We start from the raw sequence: 26,522 nt of genomic DNA, 5'->3' as shown, positions 1-26,522 counted from the left end.
AGGTATGGTAACCATCTCTGATCATTATAGTACATATGACAGGCATCAGGAGATCAGGTATGGTAACCATCTCTGATCATTATAGTACATATGACAGGCATTAGGAGATCAGGTATGGTAATCATCTCTGATCATTATAGTACATATGACAGGCATTAGGAGATCATTATAGTATGGTATGACATCTCTGATCATTATAGTACATATGACAGGCATCAGGAGATCAGGTATGGTAATCATCTCTGATCATTATAGTACATATGACAGGCATCAGGAGATCAGGTATGGTAATCATCTCTGATCATTATAAAACATATGACAGGCATTAGGAGATCAGGTATGGAAATCATCTCTGATCATTATAGTACATATGACTGGTATCAGGAGATCAGATATGGAAATCATCTCTGATCATCATAGTACATATGACTGGTATCAGGAGATCAGATATGTAAATCATCTCTGATCATTATAAAACAAATGACAGGCATTAGGAGATCAGGTATGGTAATCATCTCTGATCATTATAAAACATATGATAGGCATTAGGAGATCAGGTATGGAAATTGGTTATCTGATAAAACAAACCAAAAGTTTTTAATCAAAACAATGTTCTTTTATTCAAAGATTTAACAACAATACAATGAAGAATTTGCTTACATGAAAACTGCTTTAAAAGGTACACAAGATGTAGTCATATACATGTATGTCGATATGGCCATTATAAATGTGTTTAGTTCATACATATTGAGGTGTAGATCCAGAATGATAGCATGGCTTCAAGGCAGTTAGGCTTCATACTGTGAAAGTGAAAGTGAATTTCAGCTATTTCTTAGATTCACTTCTCGTGAAATAAATATCACATTAAATGGTTTTCAATTCTAATGCACAAGAAATTGACAAAAAACACTAAGTAAAAGTAATAACATTGATATATAAACAGGCTCATTAAAATAAGTACACACACACACACATATATATATATAAGCATAAGAAAGCACAGAGGCCTTGCTGGAAAGTACCATATAAGTACTTAATAGTTTTGATGTTGTTTGTACCTTCACAAAGAAATATTAGCATACTAACAATCAAATTTATTAAAAAATGATTTAAGAAAACATATTTCCTAAAATTTATCTACATTTATAGCTCAAGACCAATAAATATAATAGAACATCAAAATAATTTGGACTAATTATACAAGGAAATCAATAAACATAATTAAAAACACTTACCCTTTCAACAGAACTTTTACATGATGTCTGTTTATCTATTTCAATACCATTGGCCTGTATGTTAATCTCTATTTAGACATAAAGTCTGACAATATGGATGATTCTATTCTTCAATTCTTCTAGATAATAGAATCACTGAAATCAAAAGTGTACCGTCTAATATAACAAAATGACAATGACACTCTTTTTCAGACTAAACACAATATAGTAATTTACAACATTTTAATCTCTAAAGAACTATGTATCATACTCTTCACAAAGACACTAGCAAAACTAATGTATCATAATCTATGTGCGTGTGTATGTGTTATAATACATGTACAGTAAAAAGAATATGAGATAACAGTCAACATTATAATGAAAGTACTGAGCTTAGACAGTGTAGCCTTTTATAAGTTGTATTCCACATTCTACAGAGAAAGTAAAGATTCCGAATGGATTTACAAAGGAAATATTTTCTGCTTTGTCAATCCAACCCTTGAATAATTTGTTCTCCTTTTTTTTAAGCAAATGTGAAACAAGCCACATCAACATATATATAATCACACTTTTCGTACTACAAAGAAACACCGATATCCAACTATTGGTTGCCAAGAGAAAACCAATCTGGCTATTAGTAAGGCCAGGTTAACCGTACCATATCTGATATGGGGATTACTACAGAAATGAAAACAAGAAAAAAATAGTTGAATATAACTCATATTTGTCAAAAATTACCAGTAAGTTCTCTTACTTCAAATGCATGAAAATATCCCACCTCAAGTTTATGTTCAACTAACCCACAAGAGTACTTAATAATATTGTGCACCAACAAACATGTTCATAATGACATTTTCTCCGTTATCACAAAATTTCTTGGAATAGTCATACCTATATATGTAGCTACAGCTCTAGAAGGGTTCAGTTCTTCTTGATGACTCAAAGTTGATGTCATAAGTTAGTAAAGTCCATCATATGAATAATTAAAACCAACCTAAAGCATTAAGATTTAACTTTAATTGACCCAGCAAAAATTACATCTAGGTATCAATTGATCGTAGATAAAGTTATACTGGTATTTATTCCTTATGTTTCAAACATCCAAGAAGCAGCTGCTTTTTTTCAAAATTTGAAAAAAAGACTAAGCATTCTGATTTATATCATTATTAAAAATCGCTGAAGTTTTCGCTACTTTATACAAATCCTGGTTACATCATTCTAATCATTATAACAGACATGTAGTCTGCCTACATTTTCTCCATACAGTAAGTAGGTATACGTACTAGATACTATTCAAAATTTAAAACGTTATCAGCGATTGTATGAGCTGCATCAAAACATTGCTTAAATTAGTTGGGCAAATACTCTAATGAATTTGGTAGAAATTTAGCAATCTAACTTAAGCTAGAAAAATAAAACCAAATCATTGCATTTATTTACCATCAAGGTTTCAATAAACACTAGAAAATTTTATCAATTTGCAAATATTTCTGATTTTTTCCCCTGAAAAGCCCCCTCTCAACCCGTTAAATTTTTTAAATCAATATATTTGATGTTTGAAAATATGTATAAATCCAATAATGATGATTCCAAAACAGGAATAGTCATTTACTTTCATCACTACAGGATGATCATTAAAATTCTGGTAGCCAGTCATAAATGTTTCAATTAGAGCCTATCAGAACTACTGAAAGCTTCAAGGTGGACAGTCAGCCAGTAGCAGCTATCACTGCTGAGACAGCAAATCATAGCTGTTCCAAATATTGCAACAAATTAAAATCATCCACATGGACAGTGGTCACATCTATCTCCAATGTTGAAGCTGATCACAGCTATTCTCTAATTTGCCAGTCAGTTTCCCTTTGACATCCAATGGCAACTGTTCTTTTATGCTGCCAAACACTTCCCTTTGACATTCAATGGCAACTGTTCTTTTATGCTGCCAAACACTTCCCTTTGACATCCAATGGCAACTGTTCTTTTATACTGCCAAATGCTTCCCTTTGACATCAAATTACAACTGTTCTTTTATGCTGCCAAACACTTCCCTTTGACATCCAATTGCAACTGTTCTTTTATGCTGCCAAACACTTCCCTTTGACATTCAATGGCAACTGTTCTCTTATGCTGCCAAACACTTCCCTTTGACATTCAATGGCAACTGTTCTCTTATGCTGCCAAACACTTCCCTTTGACATTCAATGGCAACTGTTCTTTTATGCTGCCAAACGCTTCCCTTTGACATCCAATTGCAATTGTTCTTTTATGCTGCCAAACACTTCCCTTTGACATGCAATGGCAACTGTTCTCTTATGCTGCCAAACACTTCCCTTTGACATCCAATGGCAACTGATCTTTTATGCTGCCAAACGCTTTGTTTGACATCCAAAGGAAACTGCTCGCATATGCTGTTGACATTGAATGAGGGCTGTTCTCTCTTACTGTTGACATTCAATGGGAGCTGCTCTCTCATGCTGTCAGTCACGTTGATAAGGTATGATGTGTGTTCTAATCATTGATATCTAACCTTGTTCTAAACTACCAGAATTATCCTGCATCACTAACATAACATCAAAGCATCTTTGTTGTCATCTAGGTACTCCATAGAGGAGCTTGACACTGTATCAATACGAATGGGTTATCTCAGTCTGAAGCTCATGGTGTAATTTAGAGAAGAAAAATTTAATCACTTAAACATAGACACTTCAGGATTTTGATACATGCACATGTAGGCATCACACAGAAGTCTACGCATGTGTTCTGGAAGTTCTCTATCATCTCGATGACGCATTATCTCTGACTGGTAATCCTCTGATAGCCACTGTGACAAGTCCTTACAAAGCTTTACTTCAGGGATATTATAACCACTCTGCTCACCTGAAACAGACAAAATTAATTCTAGAATTATGTTAAATCCTCTATAGTAATCCAGGTTACTTTGCAGTTTTGTGGTGCTAAATCAAAACAGAAATAAGCATCTCTTATCTATCCATTACTAAAAAGATGCTCCATCACCAACAGAGCATAAACGTTACCCACCATTTGAACAATAACTGATGCTTAATTTTGGACATACCTACAAAAATACATACATGCGCAATCAGTACTTCATTCTATAAAGGGAATAGTGTCATGAAGTTTGTTCGTGATGCAATTAATTACAGCTGTATTTTTAATATTTTCATCTTGAAGTTAAATAAGAAGCTCAAACTTTTCAATGGTGGTATTGGTCTAAAGTAAGTAACTTTTGTAACTGAAGAAAAATACTAATACTTATTCGTCTGCTCCTGTTTTTAATAGCTAAAAAAATACCATTCGTCAGTGGTGTAGCACCTTTAAAATATTGACATAATTCACTATTTTGAAAAGCGTTACACTAAAATCACTCACCCATTCTGTCAGCCATAGAGTCGAAAAACAACCATGGAGCACCCTTTCCTTTGCCACACTTCACAAAAGACACATAATGGCTTGTTTGAATACAAACTACAGCAAAAAGTTCCATTTTTTCACGAGGTATTGAAGGATTTTGTCCAGTAACAACCTTTTGATGGCTGTGCCTCTCACGATATTCTTGTGGCACGGAAATCTTCCTGGGCTTGTGGTGTTGACGTAACTTATGCATATGACTCTGAAACCAAGGTCAGTGGAATAGGAATAGTGAAAATCTTCTTTTATTCTTAGAGAAAACATTTGGGCATACATGTTCATTAAAGTTTATAGCAATTGATAAAATTGATAAACACAATTCGTGAAATTCCATCTTTTTGCATTGCATTGTTCTTTGCTATTGTTAAAAAGTATATATTGTTATGTCCATAATTGCATTGCATGCATTGTGAAAATCAATTGATTGCTGCTATTGTTAAAAAGTATATATTGTTATGTCATCAAATTGTGTGAGAACATTCAGTCATTTTCTCATCAAAAGTCGTATGTAGATCTCACAAACATTGGTATTGCATTTTTCAATGAAAATCTTCCTCACCATTTGTTTACAACCTTCACAGAAGGCGATTGTATTGAGCCCAGCTCCATGTGTGTTGTAACAATCCTTACATTCAAACATGGCCAGGTCTCCACAAATAATACAGTCTCGTGGTGCTGTAACAAAAACCTTGTTATATCAACACCTCTCTATGTTGCAAGGTAAGGATAATACAAAGTAAAGGAAGTGATTATTAAAGGGACAATTCAGTGAGGCTAATTCTTTTACATTACCACGAAGCAAAATATGACATAAATATATTGTTCTGCATTCCTTATGAAACATATAACAAGAAATATTGACAAATTTCATGACATTGTTAAGTATTTTGATTAATACCGTTGAAATCCCAAATCGTTGATCAATACGATTAAGCAGGTACAATATGTACGCTGTACCCATACCCGAGCGAAAGTCACGCATGTTAAACAAATGCAATACATAACCACTGAGGAGTCGATAAGTTATTTTAAGACAAGACCATGCGTCTAACAAAAATTTCTTTACTACACTGGCAAGGACCAGGGTTCGGCATATACAAGACATCCGACCACTATGCGTAATGGCGGACAGTAAGCGAGTTTGAATATTTCACTACAGTTGGCTTTTCTGGCATGTCACAGTAAAACGAACTAATCTAATTTCTGTTACAACTGGTTTGTTTCTGATATATGTGCAAATTTTAATGTACTCTTAGACTTAATTGTCCCTTGAACAAAATTTTGCAGAAATTTTCTAAATTGAAAGATTCCTGAAAATTCTTCTTGAAATATTTTTAAATTGCATTACATATGATATGTACTTAATTAATATTCATCACTTATTTTTCATCACTTCATTCAAAACAAAGGCATCCACTATCTCTATTGTATTTTTAAACACTTTTTCTTATTGAGTATCAAGGTAAAAATCTATATGAAAATGTTCTTCTCTTTAAAATTTGTGTAAATAACAATTAAATACAGTTCAATTCTCTACCATGTTTTCCATCTTTAAATGGGATTTTGAAGAAAATTATGACAATTTGAAAATTTCATATATTTGTTTCAAATAATCATTATTTTTTTTATATTCAAGAACATATATCCTGCAGTATTTACAGGCGTTGGCACTCACCACAATCCAGGACATCAGATATATCTAGTTCTAGACTGGGAACGATTCTGTCATACATCTTATAATCCTTTCCAAACCTAGGCATCTGGATGATCAGACAGGATGGTCTCTACAATGGAGCAGGTATCAAGTTTTTATTTCTGGCATTCGAACATATAAATAAATATATATATAAACATGTAAATATACACTAATAATAATGTAGTGTACATTAATTATATTAAGCCCTTACTGCTTCATATATACATTCTCGATTCTCCACATGGGTTATTATCCACATGTGAATAATAACAGTGATAATAGCCCCTAGAATTTCGAGGAAGGCAGAGTACTCAACACTTGTGATAATTAGTGATTAATCATGGTAAGAAATGTTACACAGGTCAGAGGAATACAACAGCCTTCTGTAGGTTTACATACAGCCAGATTGTTCAAATTATAATGTAATACAGATAAAACTAAATTTCATTGAAAGTTTTGAAGTATATATTCGTATTTTCTTTACAGTAATTCAGGGTTCCGTACATAGAAACTTACCTCCTGTAGTTTAACCCCCATTTGCAAGAAGGACAGCTCAAATAGTTGTTGTGTGGTTGGCAGTAGGAGACGTTCGTCTTTCTCCATGATAAGCTGGTATAAAAACGCGTGCTGCACTTCCTGACCTTCTTCTGACCTGTCAACCAAAGGTCATTTAATGTAGGTAAACCCTGATTTTGTTAATAAGTGAGAACTTAGAGGGAGTTTAACAGGCAATACATAACATGTATATTTTTCGCAGAAAAAAAAATCATGATTACAATTTAAAATGAGAAACTAATAATTTAAATATAGTCAATAAAAGTTTTTATGGTCCAAATTTGTTTGTCATAACAATGCCTCATAAAATAACATCCTCACAAATGTCACTGGCTATACCGTACATTAAGTGTTCTGCTTTGAGGCGTAGATACTGACCTTATATGTAATAGTGGGTCTGCCTTAGTGATCTGATTCAGTAACAAACTAAGGAACTCTTCAGGATCTGAAAACACAAAACATATCAAAAGTTATCTATGGAATTTTAAAAGTTTTCCATCAATTAGTTTTGATACTCAGTAGTATGTATGTGAAGTACATGACATATCATAAGACAGCAGTTCTTGTATTACAATTTTGCCTGCATTTTCTAGAATTAATGGTTAACATGTAGGTAAGCACCAGAAATGTCTGTAAGATAATTGTAAATATCCCTGACTCCACCTAAAACCAGGATGAGGCAGGACATGTACATGCATATATGCAATGTCTCTATGTTATTATTATGTATTTAGGAGAGGACTTATGAGTTTTAATATCTCGGGTCCAATCCTTATGTTTAGCTTGGAAAGATATTGTCATTCATTCATTCACAATTAAATGGAATTATTAGTTCTGTGTATTTCTACATTGATATCATTAGAGCCTAAGAAAGCACTATGACTTCCCGTGTCTATGCTAAAGCTCATGAAAGCCCATGGAGTCTGATAAATATTACATGGGCATCAGAATGTAGGTATCCTCAACCTCACTTCAGATGACCTCTGATTATCTTTGGATACCGTTACCTTTTTCCTCGCTCATCATGCCAGGGATATTTCCTAGTTTATGTAACAACTGTCGTAATCGCATCACTTTGTCTGCCCGTACATAATGGTACCTGCAAGGAATTAAAACATGAGTTTTAAGTACATAAATCATATTATTTATCCTCTTTATCCATCAAATTTATCCCACAATTTAGTGTATTTTCTCATTTACATAAATTCTGCATTTACATTTTACAGTTATCTGTCCTTGTGGTTGGGTATTTATTTTGACATCATGTATTTACGAGCACAATGTTATTTTTTCAGAGAAAACAATGTGAGTGTTCTTCACGAAATGAAAGAATGACCTCACAACCAATACCTATAACCCACAAGGGCAGATGCAAAGTCGAAATATATGATGACAATAAGCAATATTATGAATTTATCACACTAATAAGTTTTTACTCCCTCTATATTATTCATCAATAAGGTAAGCAATAAGTAATACATGCACACAGTATTTATCATTCAATCCATCAAAAAGCTTATATTACATCCTAATTCAGTGGAGTCATGAAATGAAAACAAACATAATCAAATGAAATTAATTTTTAATCATAAGAAAAGTAGCATAACATCTACTTTAAAAGGGTTAACTAACTATGTATATATTGCCACTTTATTTCTGTATTCTAGCTATATTCAGTGATATAACCCCTCCACTGAAAATCTCAACATCTATTTCTTGGGTAGGGGGCTTATTGTCGATAAAATAGGTAAAATATATATATTTCAGTTATCGCTTCCATTTACTAATAAGCAATTATACTTTATCATCTCTATCAACCTATAAATCATTTGCTGACTTTTGTGTTTTTTTCTTTGAAATTGTAATAAGCTTAAAAGTTAAGAACAGTAGAAATGGTTTGTGATGATAAATGAATTAAATTAAGATTGCTTTGCTTATGTACATATTGACGGAGACAAAGATTAAATAATCTGAATATATATAGTACACAATGTCAACAGTAACTTAGCAGTATATGAATGGAAGCAATGAACTGCATATGTCAGATAGGCTATATGATATGTACATTGTATGTATATACCTGTGATATGATCTTGATAACAATCTGCCATATTTATATAACAAGCCATTGATCTTACAGAGACATTGAATAATCTATACATGTATACACACAGGAAATTTGTCAGGACATAAATATAGCAAGTGAAACTGGGGATTCACCTAGCTGGTATTACACAGTGTACATGTAGGGAGACTTACTAAAGTCCGCCATTTGAACATCACAGTGCTGAGTGATGTACAGTTTAATGACATCAACTTTCCATACTGAACATTTTTTTTTATTTTGTGTATTAACAATACATTTGGGAAGCATGAATGGTGAAGCTATTTTGAGAATGAAATAAAGTTGACACACTTAAAAACAATTTTTAATATTGATAGGCCTCTAGTGAGTGGGCAAAATTAATAATTTTATTTTATTTTGAACATTGCATGCTTGTTTGTATATATTTTATTGGTAGGCACATGTAACGAAAGTACTGAAGTATTTTCTAAGATTTCCCCTTTATACTGGTGTTCAGAAACATGTATGCATACAGGCTGCAGACTTTTATATATACAACAATGACTCATATTACAAGGTGTTACTCAGATAACCGAAATACTAACTCTAGACAACAACAAACAAATATTTGTGGTTTAACACCCTCAGAGCAGCCAGACTGTGATAAAGTCAACATCTTATGACTCTTACAAATAGTAAATTAAGACTATCCTCTTTATATCATCATGTCTATAAATAGTTACATCTATATCCTGCCTGACTCAGGTGTGTTTATATGCACAGGGGGAATTCCCAATAAAAGATTTTTATTGCCCTGACTATATATCCTCACAGTTTTACTACCATATTTGATCCATTAAATGAGGTTTGAATTCCAAACTTGATTTCCAATATACAGCAAAACACATCTATTGTATACTAGCTTTTAACAAATTGTCTGGTTGAATAAAGATGCTCCACCTCTGACAGAGCATAAACAATATCCATCATTTGAATAAATAATAACTAATGTACATATGTATGATCATGTTTTTATGTGTCTAACTAACACACAAATGCATATGAAATAATTCATTTTCCTTTTGGTGCATGCACAATCATTACTTAGGTCCATTTAAGGCATAGTGTAATGGGATTTTTTCGGGATGCAATTAATTATTTTTAATATTTTCATCTTCAATCAAAATAAGAGTTAAGCTTAAACTTTCCAATGATATAATAATAGGCCCAGAGGGCCTGTATCGCTCACCTGGTTTGTAATGCCAAGTAATATTCTGGATACAGGTTCATTGTTTATTTTCTGAAGAAATTTGAATATTTACCTCTAATTCCCCTATTGGGCCCCACCATTCCTGCCCCCTGGGGGTCAGAGCCAAAATTTATACAAGCTCTGTTCACCTTCCCCCAAGGATGTTTGTGGCCAAATTTGGTTATAATCCATGCAGAACTCTATGACTAGTAGCGATTTATTGGATTTACCTTTATTTCCCCTATTGGGCCCCGCCCCTCCTGCCCCTGGGGGGTCAGAGCCAAAATTTATACAAGTTCTGTTCCCCTTCTCCAAAGGATGTTTGTGGCCAAATTTGGTCACAATCCATGCAGAACTCTAGGACAAGTAGCGATTTATAGGATTTACCTTTATTTCCCATATTGGGCCCCGCCCCTCCTGCCCCCGGGGGGTCAGAGTCAAAATTTATACAGGTTCTGTTCCCCTTCCCCAAAGAATGTTTGTGGTCAAATTTGGTTACAATCCATGCAGAACTCTATGACTAGTAGTGATTTATAGGATTTACCTTTATTTCCCCTATTGGGCTCCGCCCCTCCTGCCCCCAGGGGGTCAGAGCCAAAATTTATACAAGTTCTGTTCCCCTTCCCCCAAGGATGTTTGTGGCCAAATTTTGTCACAATCCATGCAGAACTCTAGGACAAGTAGCGATTTATAGGATTTACCTTTATTTCCCCTATTGGGCCCGGCCCCTCCTGCCCCTGGGGGGTCAGAGCCAAAATGTATACAAGTTCTGTTCCCCTTCTCCTAAGGATGTTTGTGGCCAAATTTGGTCACAATCCATGCAGAACTCTAGGACAAGTTACGATTTATAGGATTTACCTTTATTTCCCCTATTGGGCCCCACCCCTCCTGCCCCCGGGGGCTCAGAGCCAAAATTTATACAAGTTCTGTTCCCCTTCCCCCAAGGATGCTTGTGGCCAAATTTGGTTACAATCCATGCAGAACTCTATGACAAGTAGCGATTTATAGGATTTACCTTTATTTCCCCTATTGGGCCCCGCCCCTCCTGCCCCCAGGGGCTCAGAGCCAAAATTTATACAAGTTCTGTTCCCCTTCCCCCAAGGATGTTTGTGGCCAAATTTGGTTACAATCCATGCAGAACTCTAGGACAAGTAGCGATTTATAGGATTTACCTCTATTTCCCCTAATGGGCCCCGCCCCTCCTGCCCCTGGGGGGTCAGAGCCAAATTTTATACAAGTTCTGTTCCCCTTCCCCAAAGAATGTTTGTGGCCAAATTTGGTTACAATCCATGAAGAACTCTATGACTAGTAGCGATTTATAGGATTTACCTTTATTTCCTATATTGGGCCCCGCCCCTCCTGCCCCCTGGGGGTCAGAGCCAAAATTTATACAAGTTCTGTTCCCCATCTCCCAAGGATGTTTGTGGCCAAATTTGGTTACAATCCATGCAGAACTCTAGGACAAGTAGCGATTTATAGGATTTACCTTTATTTCCCCTATTGGGCCCCGCCCCCCCTCCTGCCCCCGGGGGCGCAGAGCCAAAATCTATACAAGTTCTGTTCCCCTTCCCCCAAGGATGCTTGTGGCCAAATTTGGTTACAATCCATGCAGAACTCTATGACTAGTAGCGATTTATAGGATTTACCTTTATTTCCCCTATTGGGCCCCGCCCCTCCTGCCCCCGGGGGGTCAGAGCCAAATTTTATACAAGTTCTGTTCCCCTTCCCCAAAGAATGTTTGTGGCCAAATTTGGTTACAATCCATGAAGAACTCTATGACTAGTAGCGATTTATAGGATTTACCTTTATTTCCTATATTGGGCCCCGCCCCTCCTGCCCCCAGGGGGTCAGAGCCAAAATGTATACAAGTTCTGTTCCCCTTCTCCCAAGGATGTTTGTGGCCAAATTTTGGTCACAATCCATGCAGAACTCTAGGACAAGTAGCGATTTATAGGATTTACCTTTATTTCCCCTATTGGGCCCCGCCCCTCCTGCCCCCGGGGGCTCAGAGCCAAAATTTATACAAGTTCTGTTCCCCTTCCCCCAAGGATGCTTGTGGCCAAATTTGGTTACAATCCATGCAGAACTCTATGACTAGTAGCGATTTATAGGATTTACCTTTATTTCCCCTATTGGGCCCCGCCCCTCCTGCCCCCAGGGGCTCAGAGCCAAAATTTATACAAGTTCTGTTCCCCTTCCCCCAAGGATGTTTGTGGCCAAATTTGGTTACAATCCATGCAGAACTCTATGACTAGTAGCGATTTATAGGATTTACCTTTATTTCCCCTATTGGGCCCCGCCCCTCCTGCCCCCCGGGGGTCAGAGCCAAATTTTATACAAGTTCTGTTCCCCTTCCCCAAAGAATGTTTGTGGCCAAATTTGGTTACAATCCATGAAGAACTCTATGACTAGTAGCGATTTATAGGATTTACCTTTATTTCCTATATTGGGCCCCGCCCCTCCTGCCCCCAGGGGGTCAGAGCCAAAATGTATACAAGTTCTGTTCCCCTTCTCCCAAGGATGTTTGTGGCCAAATTTGGTCACAATCCATGCAGAACTCTAGGACAAGTAGCGATTTATAGGATTTACCTTTATTTCCCCTATTGGGCCCCGCCCCTCCTGCCCCCGGGGGCTCAGAGCCAAAATTTATACAAGTTCTGTTCCCCTTCCCCCAAGGATGCTTGTGGCCAAATTTGGTTACAATCCATGCAGAACTCTATGACTAGTAGCGATTTATAGGATTTACCTTTATTTCCCCTATTGGGCTCCGCCCCTCCTGCCCCCAGGGGGTCAGAGCCAAAATGTATACAAGTTCTGTTCCCCTTCTCCTAAGGATGTTTGTGGCCAAATTTGGTCACAATCCATGCAGAACTCTAGGACTAGTAGCGATTTATAGGATTTACCTTTATTTCCCATATTGGGCCCCGCCCCTCCTGCCCCCGGGGGGTCAGAGCCATAATTTATACAAGTTCTGTTCCCCTTCCCCAAAGAATGTTTGTGGTCAAATTTGGTCACAATCCATGCAGAACTCTATGACTAGTAGTGATTTACAGGATTTACCTTTATTTCCCCTATTGGGCTCCGCCCCTCCTGCCCCCAGGGGCTCAGAGCCAAAATTTATACAAGTTCTGTTCACCTTCTCCTAAGGATGTTTGTGGCCAAATTTGGTCACAATCCATGCAGAACTCTAGGACAAGTAGCGATTTATAGGATTTACCTTTATTTCCCCTATTGGGCCCCGCCCCTCCTGCCCCCGGGGCTCAGAGCCAAAATTTATACAAGCTCTGTTCACCTTCCCCCAAGGATGCTTGTGGCCAAATTTGGTTACAATCCATGCAGAACTCTATGACTAGTAGCGATTTATAGGATTTACCTTTATTTCCCCTATTGGGCCCCGCCCCTCCTGCCCCCAGGGGCTCAGAGCCAAAATTTATACAAGTTCTGTTCCCCTTCCCCCAAGGATGTTTGTGGCCAAATTTGGTCACAATCCATGCAGAACTCTATGACTAGTAGCGATTTAAAGGAAATGTTGACGGACAGACAGACGGACGGACGGACGGACGGACGACGGACGACGGACGCCGCGCCATGGCATAAGCTCACCGGCCCTTCGGGCCAGGTGAGCTAATAATTGTCTGCTAATGTTTTTAATGGAGAAAAAAATACCAATCGTCGACGGTGGAGCATCTTTAATCATTTGGAAAATACAGTTATCCTGTTACAACAGCCAGTTACAGGATTTCAGTTCAATTTTATTGTAAACGCTTGTTGTTTTCATAGTTGCTTTTTAACAATGTATATAAAAACAACAAATTTTACATGAATGTTTCTACCCATGTACTGAATTGAAAACTCCAAATCATAAAGGAAAGTATACGTACCTACAAATATTTCATTTGATATATTAGATTTATATAATAGCCATTTACTAGATAGCCAGTTAAAAGATAGCTAGTTTTAAGATAGCCAGTCACAAGATAGCCAGTAACAAAATAACCAGTTACAAAATTGCTAGATACAAGATAGCTAGTTAAATATTAGATAGCCAGTTACGAGATAGCCAGTTACAAGATAACACTGTATGTGACCAAATAACAGCACATATCTTGATAAGAGTCCCACTTATCTACATGGATTTAAAGTGTTTTGAAAAAAATAAAACGGCAGTGACTATGCTGTGAAATGGACTTCCTGCACTTCCTGTATCATATATATCCACTGTCAAACTTGAATGAGCCCCCTAGAAGTATTACTCTAATAAGTAACCCCTCCAATTTTAAGGTCATTGGACCTTGTTGTTGGCGATCTTAGCGTGTATGTATCATCTGGCAAAAGCCCTGAATTGGATCAGATATGAACAGAAAAAGGAGAGATAAAAACAGGATCTTACCTTCTAAGTGGATTCACGATTCCCTCCTTTATAACCTGCTTCACCTCCTCATACTCGGGAAGGTCATCACTACGTTTAGGTCTGTATAGAATACCATCAAACACCGTGGTGAAGTAGAACATAGAGAACAAAGTAGCGTCTAGATAACAAGAATTATGGTGACCTTGAATGCCCCTTTCTTTACCACATACTCTACGCTTTATATCAGTTTCTTCCATGGAATCTGGCGGAGAAATATTTCCAGGAACATCTGGAGTTTCTATTCTTCCAAAGTTTCCCATGGCATCCATCTTCTATAGACATCTTGCTTTCTACAAATCTCTTGTCCTTCCGACACTTATACAGCGGAACAAAAAAAGCTTTCCTCGGTGCACAGGTAAACATACGATGTTGACCAAAAGTGCCATCAGTTCCTGCAGATATTTCTTCTTCCTATGAAATGTAAAGAGAGCTTTGATGGAATGTCAACCAATACATTGCTTTCACCTTTCAAAACGAAAAAAAAAAAAATAAAAAATATTAATTTGAAAAATGATGCTTATTCTACGCACTTGTGTTGCATGTCCTAATATGATAATGGGTCATTGAAGGGTATAAAATGTTAAGCTTTGAAAAGTGGAGAAATAACTGCAGTATCTAAGGCATTAGTGACAACAAAGACCCAGCAATAAGCAATATGGGTCTCTAACATTCACCCATCCTCGAAACTTCAGAGGTTACTATTACTGGCAGATATAATGTCAGTAATAGTAACCCCTAGAGTATTGAGGATAACCTTCATCTAAACCACAACCAGTGTTCCATTATCCTCTAATCTGTACAAAAGAGCTAGGTATTATATGATATTTTTACATACTTCTACAAATACAAATATTCCATGAAACTTTCTCAACTAAAAGTATCTGTGGTACAATTGATGGCCCTTCCTCTATACAGAATTGGAACAGGACTGAATGGCATGCAACAAAGCAATAGGACAGCCAAGGGTAATGCAATCATACTAACCATTTCAAGTCCAGCTATTATCTTGAGAGGCTTCTTCTGGTCTGGCAGATAACCAGTCCATTTGATGACCCCATACAATGGTGGATTGTTCATCACTTCAACCATTGATCCTACTTCAAGGTCAGGGTCAGCGTTAGGGATGGCTGACTCCTGCCCACGTCTCCCCCCACTGCCAGGCTGATCTAGAGACTCGCGTTTCACAGGTTCTAATGGAGACATGTCTAAACAGAAAAAAAATAGATTGATAGTTGAGATCAAAGAAAATCAATGTAGATGATTATTTTTAAAGTATATTAAAGCTTAAGATAATGTAATATTAAAAAAGTTTCCTTGAAAACCCTCGAGCAGGTAAGGAGGATCATTGTGTCGACAGACGAACCAATAACCAACCTCATCCAGTATAATCCCTAAAGATAACCAAGCACATGCATTATTAGTCATTTACTAGTCTGAAAATGTAATCAAATTAAAAAGTTAAACATCAATATTCAAAATGGCCACCTGTCAGCCATGTTGTTTTCTCATCAGTCATCAATAAGCATACATAGCTATGGGACATCTATTTCTAGAACTATAAATATGCTCTTCCATCTAAAGCATTTTACATTTCAAAATAAAGGCAAGCATTAATTTCATTGATTTATTATACATTTTTGTATCTTTAAAAACTAAACTAAACTATGCAGTAAAGTTGTAACTTAAGTATATAGATACCTACTCTGTCCTAACATTCCTGAATTTTTATGTTTGCCTAGCTATCAGTTACCATATATTACAGTAACACTCACCAAGAACAACTTCCTGTATTAAGATAGACATAGGATCCTGGTTTTCCAGTGTTTTCGTTATGACGAAAACGGGATTCCCAATTTTTTGACATACATTGTATATTTTTAAATTTATAGATATGTGTATCTGAAGGCAAGTTTTATTAGGTTGTCATAAAGTTACCAATATTCAACATTACAGTTTCATTGGTTACCAAACTATTCAAGTCTTATATCTAAGACCGGCAAAGAAAACAAAATTTAACCAATAATCCCTGCTGTAGAAACATTATAGCCATCGAGTGTACCACATCCAAGGCTACAAATATACACTATATTGTGGTCACGATTCATTCTGGTGACTTCAAGTTATATATATCATTGTGTCATATTAAAGCCAATCTGACTTTGTGTTATTTTTATATGACACAGACACACCATACTTGGTATCTGCAAATAAGCCATGCACATGAAAAAGAGAGGAAACTTTTTCCAGCATTATGCAGAACATGCAGCTTAATTCCTTTGATCAAAACATAGGATGAGAAACTTTGGATTAGCCAAACATAGGATGAAAACTTTGATTGGCCAAACAAAGGATGAGAAACTTTGGATTAGCCTAACATTGAATGAGAAACTTTGGATTAGCCTGACATAGGATGAGAAACTTTGGATTAGCCAAACATAGGATAAACTTTGATTGGCCAAACAAAGGATGAGAAACTTTGACCGGCCAAAGACAGGATGAGAAACTTTGATTGGCCAAACTTATGATAAATGGACTTTGACTGGTCAAACATAGGAGGCCAAATATAGGATGAAAGGATTTTGATTGTCCAAACATATAAATATTACTTCAGTTTTTCTCTACCGTAGAGTTCATACCTTTGATACTATAACATATATATATAAATAAATACTTTTGGTTAGAAATTTGTGCAAGGTCCCTTTGGAAATGACTTTGACTGGCCAATTAAAGGATGAGAGGACTATGATTGGCCAAATATAGGATGACAAACTTTGATTGGCCAAACATAGGATGAATGGACTTTGATTGGTCAAACATAGGTTGAATCGACTTTGACTGGCCAAACATAGGATAAATGGATTTTGATTTGCCAAACATATAAAGGGCTTTGATTGGCCAAATATAGGATGAATGGACTTTGACTGGCCAAACATAGGATGAGATGCTTTGAGTGGTCAAACATAGGATGAATGGACTTTGACTGGCCAAACATATGATGAATGAACTTTGACCAGTCAAACATTGGATGAGATACTTTGATTGGCTAAACGTAGGATGAATGGACTTTGACTGGCCAAACATAGGATGAATGGACTTTGACTGGCCAAACATAGGGTGAGATGCTTTGAGTGGCCAAACATAAGATAAATGGACTTTAATTGGCCAAACATAGGATGAATGGACTTTGATCGGTCAAACATAGGTTGAATGGACTTTGACTGGCCAAACATAGGATAAATGGATTTTTATTTGCCAAACATATAAAGGGCTTTGATTGACCAAACATAGGATGAATGGACTTTGACTGGCCAAACATAGGATGAATGGACTTTGATTGGCCAAACATAGGATGAATGGATTTTGATTTGCCAAACATATAAAGGGCTTTTATTGGCCAAACATAGGATGAAAGGGCTTTGATCGGCCAAACATAGAATTAGATACTTTGTTTGGCCATGCAAGCATAGGATGAAAGGCTTTGATTGGCCATACATTGGATGAGATACTTTGATTGGCCAAATATAGGATGAATGGACTTTGACTGGCCAAACATAGGATGAATGGACTTTGATCGGCCAAAAATAGGATGAAAAGGGCTTTGATCAGCCAAACTTGGGATATATGGACTTTGAATAGCCAAATGGATGAAAGGGCTTTTATTGGCCAAACATAGGATGAATAGATTTTGGCTGGCCAACATAGAATGAGATAACTTTGATTGGCCAAATAGGATGAGAGAACTTTGATTGGCTAGGCATGCACAATACTACCTGATTTAAGGAGTTGCTGTACAGCTACGCAAATACAACAGTAGTGCTGATTATTTGCTTGAAACATTAAAGAGATCTTTCATAGTCAGTCACACATGCATCCTTTATGCCTACAGACAATTATAGGTTTGTTTTATAGGATTGCTGTGTGGCTTATATTTATGTATTGCTTCTCTTGCATTCAATTCATTAAGCACTGCAGCTAGATAACTACTGAAGATGGACACTAGGTGTGTGAGAAGCTTAGTCAGCTAACAAAACTACAATACCTGGTACACAGAGAGAGGCTTTGTCTCTGTCCTACTCAACACACCATAATCCATCATCATACAATGATGTACTATTACACCTAATTTCTTTATAACTTGGTTTGTGTATACAGTAGATCTGTGTTTGCCTTATAGACACTAAACAGAGATTGCTAGTGCGTACATGTACAGCAGAGTGTTTATTAATGTCTAAATAATTTGACTTTTGGGTAAGCACAGTAGAATTTTGTTTGTGTAGACATGATGATTGCTAGTTACAACAGAACTATTTTGTCCACACCCAATGGTTTTATGACCAGTGGAACCTTGTCCAGTAGAATCAAATTTGCTTTGATACCTTGGGTGTACAATAAAACTTTGCAGTACCAGATTTTTTTTGTGAGGCCACTTTCATTTGCTTGTACTGTATAAAAAATATTTTTTGTAGACACTAAGATTTGAAAGTATAGTATAACTTGAATAGTCTGAACTAAATGTACATTTGTTTGGTTAGCATGTGAAAGAGAACTGTGTTAATTTGGACATATTTGTGTGTTGAGTACAGGCACAAGAACCTTATAAGTCTAGGATACATTCAGTTGCTAGTCTGGACACTTTGGTTGACAAAGATCAACATTTAGGTCCATGCACTTAACAGGATACAGTAGAGCGATATCTAGTGATAGTGATTTAGATATTAAAACACAGCAATAACATAAATTAATAAATAAACCTAAGAAATTATTATACATGCCAGATTTTGAAATCCTACCTTGATTTTTCCTATTATATTCATACACAGGGTTCAGTGCCTGCCCTTTAGTTGAGTCCTCCGTAAGCTCAGTTTGTCGATACATTGGTTTAGTCATCCCTATTTGTTTCGGAGGAGCATGCACGTCTGCAGTTACTTTATTTTTATCATCCAATCGATTAAAGTGTTCATCCCTATGCTGTGTTCCTTGTTTGGAAATTTGCTGTTGTGAACCATATTTTTCCGTATTCTGTTGAGACATCTTACGTTTCTCGGCCTCAAGTAAAAGTTTTTCCTGTTCTCTGAGCATCTCTGGTGAAGTGTTGGAACCTTCCAGGAATATCTTGTTGCTATCCCCATAGTTAGGAGCTGGAAGGTTTGGAATACAGGTCACAAGACAAGGATGGATAAATAACAGTAACCAAACCACAATTCGCATGCTAAAACACACACACATATACAAATATTCCTATTTCTTTATTTCTGTATCATCAAAATAGCGAACAAAACACATGGCCAAGCAGCATGCATGTAAAGTTATGGAATGGAAACTTCAGTAATTTCGTTTGATCAAGCATCACATTTATACTATAATGGTACTACTACTTCATATGTTCGAAATAATTTCATCTTAAATACCAAAAGTTTAAGGGGGTTTAGGTTACAGGCTGTTAGGCCAGGTTACATTATCTTTTAGTGATTTTTTTCTTCTTTTATAATTCTCATCAATCTATAAATCCAAATCACACTGTCACAAGCTGTGACAAGACCTTACAAAATCAACTCAATTTCCAAGCATTTCAAGCAATAGAATATTACTCACTTGTATCTCGGACTGCGACATCATCAGCTTTTATAAGGCCCATTATAGGTACTAGGGAAGCATGTTGTGCTTTTGCGTAGAAAAGACGCGTATTTTTATATTTTCCCGTCCCTGAACCAACTGGGTTATCCTGGAAAATAGAAAACACTTTTCATCAAACCCCCAAGACAACTGATTAACATATGCAGGTATTTACTATGGATCCAGTCAAATCATATGTTATAGGCTATACATGTAGGTTTGAATCTCCAAGTTTAAGAATAAAATTTAATCTACTTTTAAGTATGGCCACAATAAATTATGTATACCATACCCAAAATAATCAGGTTCTTCAAGTTATATATATAAGTTTAAGATCAGGATGTACATATCATGAATATTATATCCAATGTATTTAAGCAATAAATCTCTTTTAAATGAACATATATACCCACTAAATTCAATTGGTAAACATTAGATACAAAATTTTGCTTTTAATTTTACAAGTGATCTGAGAACAGGAATCTAACAGGCGATGTATAAAATACATCCAACATACAGTCCTTGTAGAATTCACAGCAGAAATGATTTTCTTTCCACAAAAACAAACTAAACACTTACAAATTCAACACCAACAGTCACTTCCTGATTTCGAGAATCTGGTAAAATGCCAATCCATTTAACTACCCCATACTCAGGTCCACTGTCACTCATCCATACCACGCGATCCTTCTCTCGTAAATCATGATACTCAGAAAACGTCTGCTGTTCATTCGCAAAGCCTGTAGCTCCTCCAGTCCCATGGCTAGCTGGCTTAGTAAGGTCTCTTCGAATCTTATTCAATGGCACAAACACTGAAGAATTTAGTTCAGTTGTAAAGTACCGTTTTTTACGAAATACACCATCACATGTTCCTTTACCTCGATTTTCCTGAAAAATGAAAAAGTATTTATATAATTAGATATAGGTATTTGAATCACTTCTTGGGGTTTTTTTGTTTAGTTTTTTTAGCAATTTCTATAATATGCATCACTGGCTATTTTTATGTATACATAAAAGCAAGAACATGGATATTGTAGCAAGATATCAAATTTAGCAAGCACATGGATACATGTTTTCAAAAACAAATAAGATCTCATTGAGTTTTTATATTTGTATCATAATAAATAGAAACTAGTGGTTAACATTTAGATTTCATTTACTGCAGTTCTTATTTTGCATTTGATGGACCTTTCAAATTCCTGCATGAAAGAACTTTATTATTCAAAGAAATTCCTTTCAAGCTATGGAGGAGCCGCAGTTGCATAAATGTCAAATCTTATCTATTGGAAAACTGCCATACTCAAGTCTGCTAAAGACATACACTGTAACATAACTCAGTCATTAATTGTATGTACATGTACATACTATATAATAAGTTGAGTCAATTTGACAATTTTCTACCCATCTGCAGAAAGGGAATCATGAAGCATTTATTTTGATTAAGAAACTTCAAGGGACATAAGTTCATTTGATTTTTTCAAATAGAATTCTTCAAATTATTCGTTCAATTAAATCAACAATTATTAATTTTTCTTTGTTTTCATACTTAATCTGGTGTTCTGATTGGCCAATATTTTTTTGCATACCACTAGTACTATGAAAAAAATCTGAGAATGGCGCGAAACCCAGACATTATCCTGACGTCACAATAGACATTGACGTTTATCGATTCGGAAAAAAGAATCCCTTAAAAAACCACTATAATGTTTCTTTTAAACATACTTCATTTTATCAAATAGAGTATAAAATTAATTATAAGTATTGATGTCACTATTTTTAAATTAAAAAAAAAAAAAAACACTTTTGTGAGAATCCGCTACGTGGATTCACACAGTTTGCAAACAAATTTTTTTTCCATACCCCGATAAAATTTTAAAAAAAGTGACATCAATGCTTAAACATCAAAATAATTTAAAGATGCTCCAACACCGACAGAGCATAAATGATATTAATCACTTGAACAACAATTGGTGTTAAATCGTATATATATATGTCTAATAACACAAAAAATGATATAAAATAATTTATTTTGCCTTTGGTGCATGCGCAATCAGTACTTAATTCCATATAGGATATAGTGCCACGGATTTTTTTCGGGATGCAATTAATATTATTTTTTGTAACTTTAACTTGAAGTAAAATTAGAAGCTCAAACTTTTCAATTGTGGTAATGGTGTAAACTAAATAACTTTTGTAACTGTAACTGAAGAAAAATACTAAATCGCCTGCTCGTGTTTTTGATAGTGAAAAAATATCATTTGTCAGCGGTGGAGCATCTTTAAAGAAAATCAAATTGATTGATATCCATGTTTAAAAAAAAAAAAAAAAAAAAAAAAACACTTCTAAAAATTATCCATTATTTATATGATGGGTATACCTGTATGTAATTTCAAGGGCATTTAAAAGATGATAAACAAGTCAAAATGGTTAAGAACAAAAATGTGTTTTTATAAAATGAATAAGTTAATATGGTAGTGTTACTGATGGGACTATTCTTTGTCTTATATGTGACAATACAACAAAAGAGTAGTTGTGTCTATATTAGTATAGAAAGACATGTCGTTATAGATTTTTGATACAGAAATTAAACATGGTAGAGTTTTGACCTAGATGATTATAGAACACCTAAATAAAACAATGGAGTTCTATGAGTAACAAACATAGCTTTATAAAGTCACAGTGGTCACAATTCTTTTCCATCTGAGATAAGTACCAGGCAGGAAGTATTTCATATATGGAGTTGATAACCCATAAGAAATTCATTAACTTCAAAAACATCAGATTCATAGAACTTTGTGAATAAACAGGAAAATATTTTCGTTGGAAAACCCAAAAACGTATAGTACAAGCTTGTTTTACAAGCTTTTTTTTTAAGTAAATTGCTTTAGGCCAAAAAAGCAAACCATTGAATTACAATGAGGTCAATAAAAAAGCTGTTTAAATTATAGGGTTGTAAGTACAAAAGTCAACAAAAAAGTGTGCCGTATCATGCAAAAAATGTGTTATTTGTTTCATCACATGTAACATGTTAAATTGGTTGTTAAAATATCTAGTACTTTGGAAGTTTATTATTAAAATACTGAAATATGTCTTTAATACATTGAAGGCTTTCATGTCAATTCTCCTGTGAAATATGGACATTACAGGATATGTATACATAGTTTGTTTTCAGGCTGAACTTGAATAGGATCAAATTTATGTGACAATATTTTAAAGTTCTACCTATAGGTAGAATACCCTTTAAAAAGTAAACTTTGCCCTAGCTCATACAATGTAAATATTGCAAGTCAATGTATACACTAGACATCTATATCTATTCTAAGACTTAGTGGCAGAATGGCCATGGTAATTACAAAAGATGATAAGCTAATTACGGTATTAAAAATTCATGTTATAATTCAGATTCTTAATAATTTATATCATGTATTGTTGAAAACCTTAATCATGTTATGAATTAATTGGCTATATAATAATTAAGCAAAATATATGGACTGAAGATGTAAACTGGGGGAATTCAATGTGCTTAATTATAGATTCCAGGGACCAAAGCTTCAAGTGGATAATGGAAGGGTTAACACAGCGAGGAGAAATTCTATGTCAGGTCCACTATTAGTGTTTTGAAAGATATCAATTTGGGTGATATACAATATTTAACGATTATGATGTCTGCAGAATTGATGGTCATGTGTTTGAAAAATTGGAAGATACCAGGTAATTACACTTTGGTTTATTTTGGTTTTATTAGTTTAACGTCCTATCAACAGCCCTTAAGGACATGCCCAGTTTGTTGGTGAGATGGAGGGCTTGTGGTAATATGACCAAACATTGTAACCACTCAACCATCGCAGCACCTTGGTAATTACACAACATGAAGCAAGGGTAACTTTTTAACAAAAATCCTGATACTGATGGTTTTACAGCGCTAGTTTAAAATGTTTTTGAAAATTTTAAAGTAATTCTGTATGATTTAATTCAATATAATGTACTGTAAACGAAAAAAAAAGTTCCTGGAAGGCTATGTTGGGTGATTTTGAGAAAACTTTTGATTTAGTGTCTTAGAATTTCATTGAAAAGATCTTTTCATTTTTGGTTTCTGGTCAGATAATTAAGTTGGGTATTAATAAAATATTCATACTAATGTTAGTGCAACAATTTATCAGGTTGGAAATCATTCATCTTTTTGGTACAAAAAGGCTGTCACCAGGGGGATCCAATAACATCTTAAGCTTAAACTTACATGATGCATCTTTATCATTTAATTGTGCTGAAATTTTAGCTTTTAAATACTGACGTAACTAAGACTGAAGAGGTATCTCTGAGATGTCAGTTTATTGAGGAAATTAAAGGTGATTAATCACAGGGACAAAAGTGCTGTTAACTGCGTACAAACACAGTTTAAGTTATAATGAACACGATTACAACAAATTCATGTTTATAACATAATTTTCATTCTCCATCAAGTTCATTGCCAATAAGTTGATTGCAGTTTTTTGTTGTTCCTTTTTTTTTTTTTTTTATATAATTGATTGGTTTAACATTCTGTTCTTCCAATGTCATTTAAGGATGGCCAAGTGGTTAAGGTGTTCCAAGATATTACCAAAGCCTAGCCTCCATCTCTGGGTCGTGAGTTTGAATCCCATGTGGGGCAGTTGTCAGGGACTGACTGCTGGTCTGGGGTTTTTCTCCGGTTCCTGTTTTCCTCAACCAACAAACATAGCACGTCATTACATGACATGGCTGGATTTGTCTTAACCATATCTTACTGCACTTTTCTTTTGCTTAATTTATTTATTTACATTTTTAGAATTTGTAGTTAGGAATACATCAGCATATATCTGTCAAATGCAAAAATAATTGTGCATGCCCTTTGTTGACACCTTTTAGACAGACAGGAATGAATTCAATATAGTAATATAACACAAACATAATTACATGTGTACATGCATTACCCTGTTTACCCATGCATTTTTTTTTTTTTAAATGTTCAGTTAGGTCAACTGTCAATCTGAATCAGTCGATGAATCCTGCCAGATCAGTTTTCGACAAAGATGGTATAATGTCTAAGATGTCAGTAATCCGCAAAGACTGCAAACTCTGGAAAAAAACTTGTTGCTTGTTTAGTAAAGGGCAACAACTCCTTTAATATGCTTACCCTTGAAAGTTCAACACCAAACTGAATACCAGTATTATCTTTCAGTACACCTTTGTATCTCAGTGTACCAGCTAAGTCAGGATTGCCTTTAAGAGATACTATAACAGGATCCCCTACACTTAAAGTCACCCCTTCATTAAGCCATGTTTTGTCATGAAAAACAGTCACACGTTCACTTAGGACAGGGATAGGTTGAAGTAAGTTAAGTTCTTGGTGTTTAAGCTGCTGTATTTCATCAAAATAACACTCCACTTCGGTACTTTCAGGTTCCAATAACTCCAAAATCCAAACTAGTTGTTCATGTTTGTTGTAAGTTTCTTCAATGTGAACTAGTAAACTTCCTGGCAAAACTTCAACCTCTGAATTAGATGGCCTTAAAATAGACCGTTCCTTCTTTCTACCTATCTTTCTGACAAGTAAAATGTAGTATACATCTCGATCTTGGTTTGACATTACATAAGTTTATCCTTTCTTGATACAGGTGTTGGATGAGCGAAGGTAAATCTACAGTACCACTTGCTTGTTCAGTGTAGGCGGGTTTTTTTTAAACATCAACGTGAATCCATAGTAAGACGTACTTAAATTCAACAAGGAACATACACATTCCGGAAGAAAAAAACCACCGTACACGTTTAACTATGACGTAGTTTTCGATGTAGGGTACACAATGTTGTAACTTTCGTCACTGGATCTGGAAACAACGCTGGAAATTCCGAAATTCAACGTCAATGACTCATCAAGATCATGCGATCGTTTTGTACGAAGCCGCACCTTGGTGACCGTTTCAAGCGTCTCTGTGACCCGAGGGAATCCCTTTCGAGTTGTATTTTAGGACATGGATTTCCGCAGACCTAGCCTACTGTTACTGCGTGTACTAGGCTACTTTAGAAGGAAAGATCCATTATGTATATGAGAAGAACTTAAAATAAGATCTACAAATATGGAAGCACTGCTTTTCATAATAAATATGACGAGAATATGTTTCTACTTTCGTTTTCGATTTGTCCAAATGTTGCTAATGCGTCAGCATCATTTTTAGATTATTCTGATGTTCCACGTTACTGTTTCATATTTTATTTCCGATGGAAAATTATTGGAAATCACTGGAAATGCACACAGCTATTCCATGTAAACAATT

The 26,522-nt window shown here is 35.4% G+C and overlaps 1 protein-coding gene across 1 annotated transcript; it reads right to left on the bottom strand.

Moving 5' to 3' along the window:
- Nucleotides 1–594: 594 nt before the first annotated feature.
- On the bottom strand, nucleotides 595–26,251 carry LOC138315543 (ubiquitin carboxyl-terminal hydrolase CYLD-like). Its single transcript, XM_069256643.1, is given in 14 exon segments — nucleotides 595–4,091; nucleotides 4,605–4,845; nucleotides 5,203–5,318; nucleotides 6,319–6,427; nucleotides 6,856–6,991; nucleotides 7,273–7,339; nucleotides 7,902–7,993; nucleotides 14,599–14,888; nucleotides 14,890–15,030; nucleotides 15,604–15,824; nucleotides 19,410–19,757; nucleotides 20,212–20,341; nucleotides 20,812–21,120; nucleotides 25,385–26,251. Coding segments are annotated over 14 exon segments (2,844 nt in total). The 5' UTR covers nucleotides 25,838–26,251; the 3' UTR covers nucleotides 595–3,900.
- Nucleotides 26,252–26,522: the final 271 nt, after the last annotated feature.

The sequence above is a fragment of the Argopecten irradians genome, chromosome 2 (genome assembly GCF_041381155.1).
Source record: "Argopecten irradians isolate NY chromosome 2, Ai_NY, whole genome shotgun sequence".
Taxonomy (NCBI): domain Eukaryota; kingdom Metazoa; phylum Mollusca; class Bivalvia; order Pectinida; family Pectinidae; genus Argopecten; species Argopecten irradians.
Note: the sequence above shows the minus strand (reverse complement) of the source record. Positions and strands in the feature narration are given on the sequence as shown.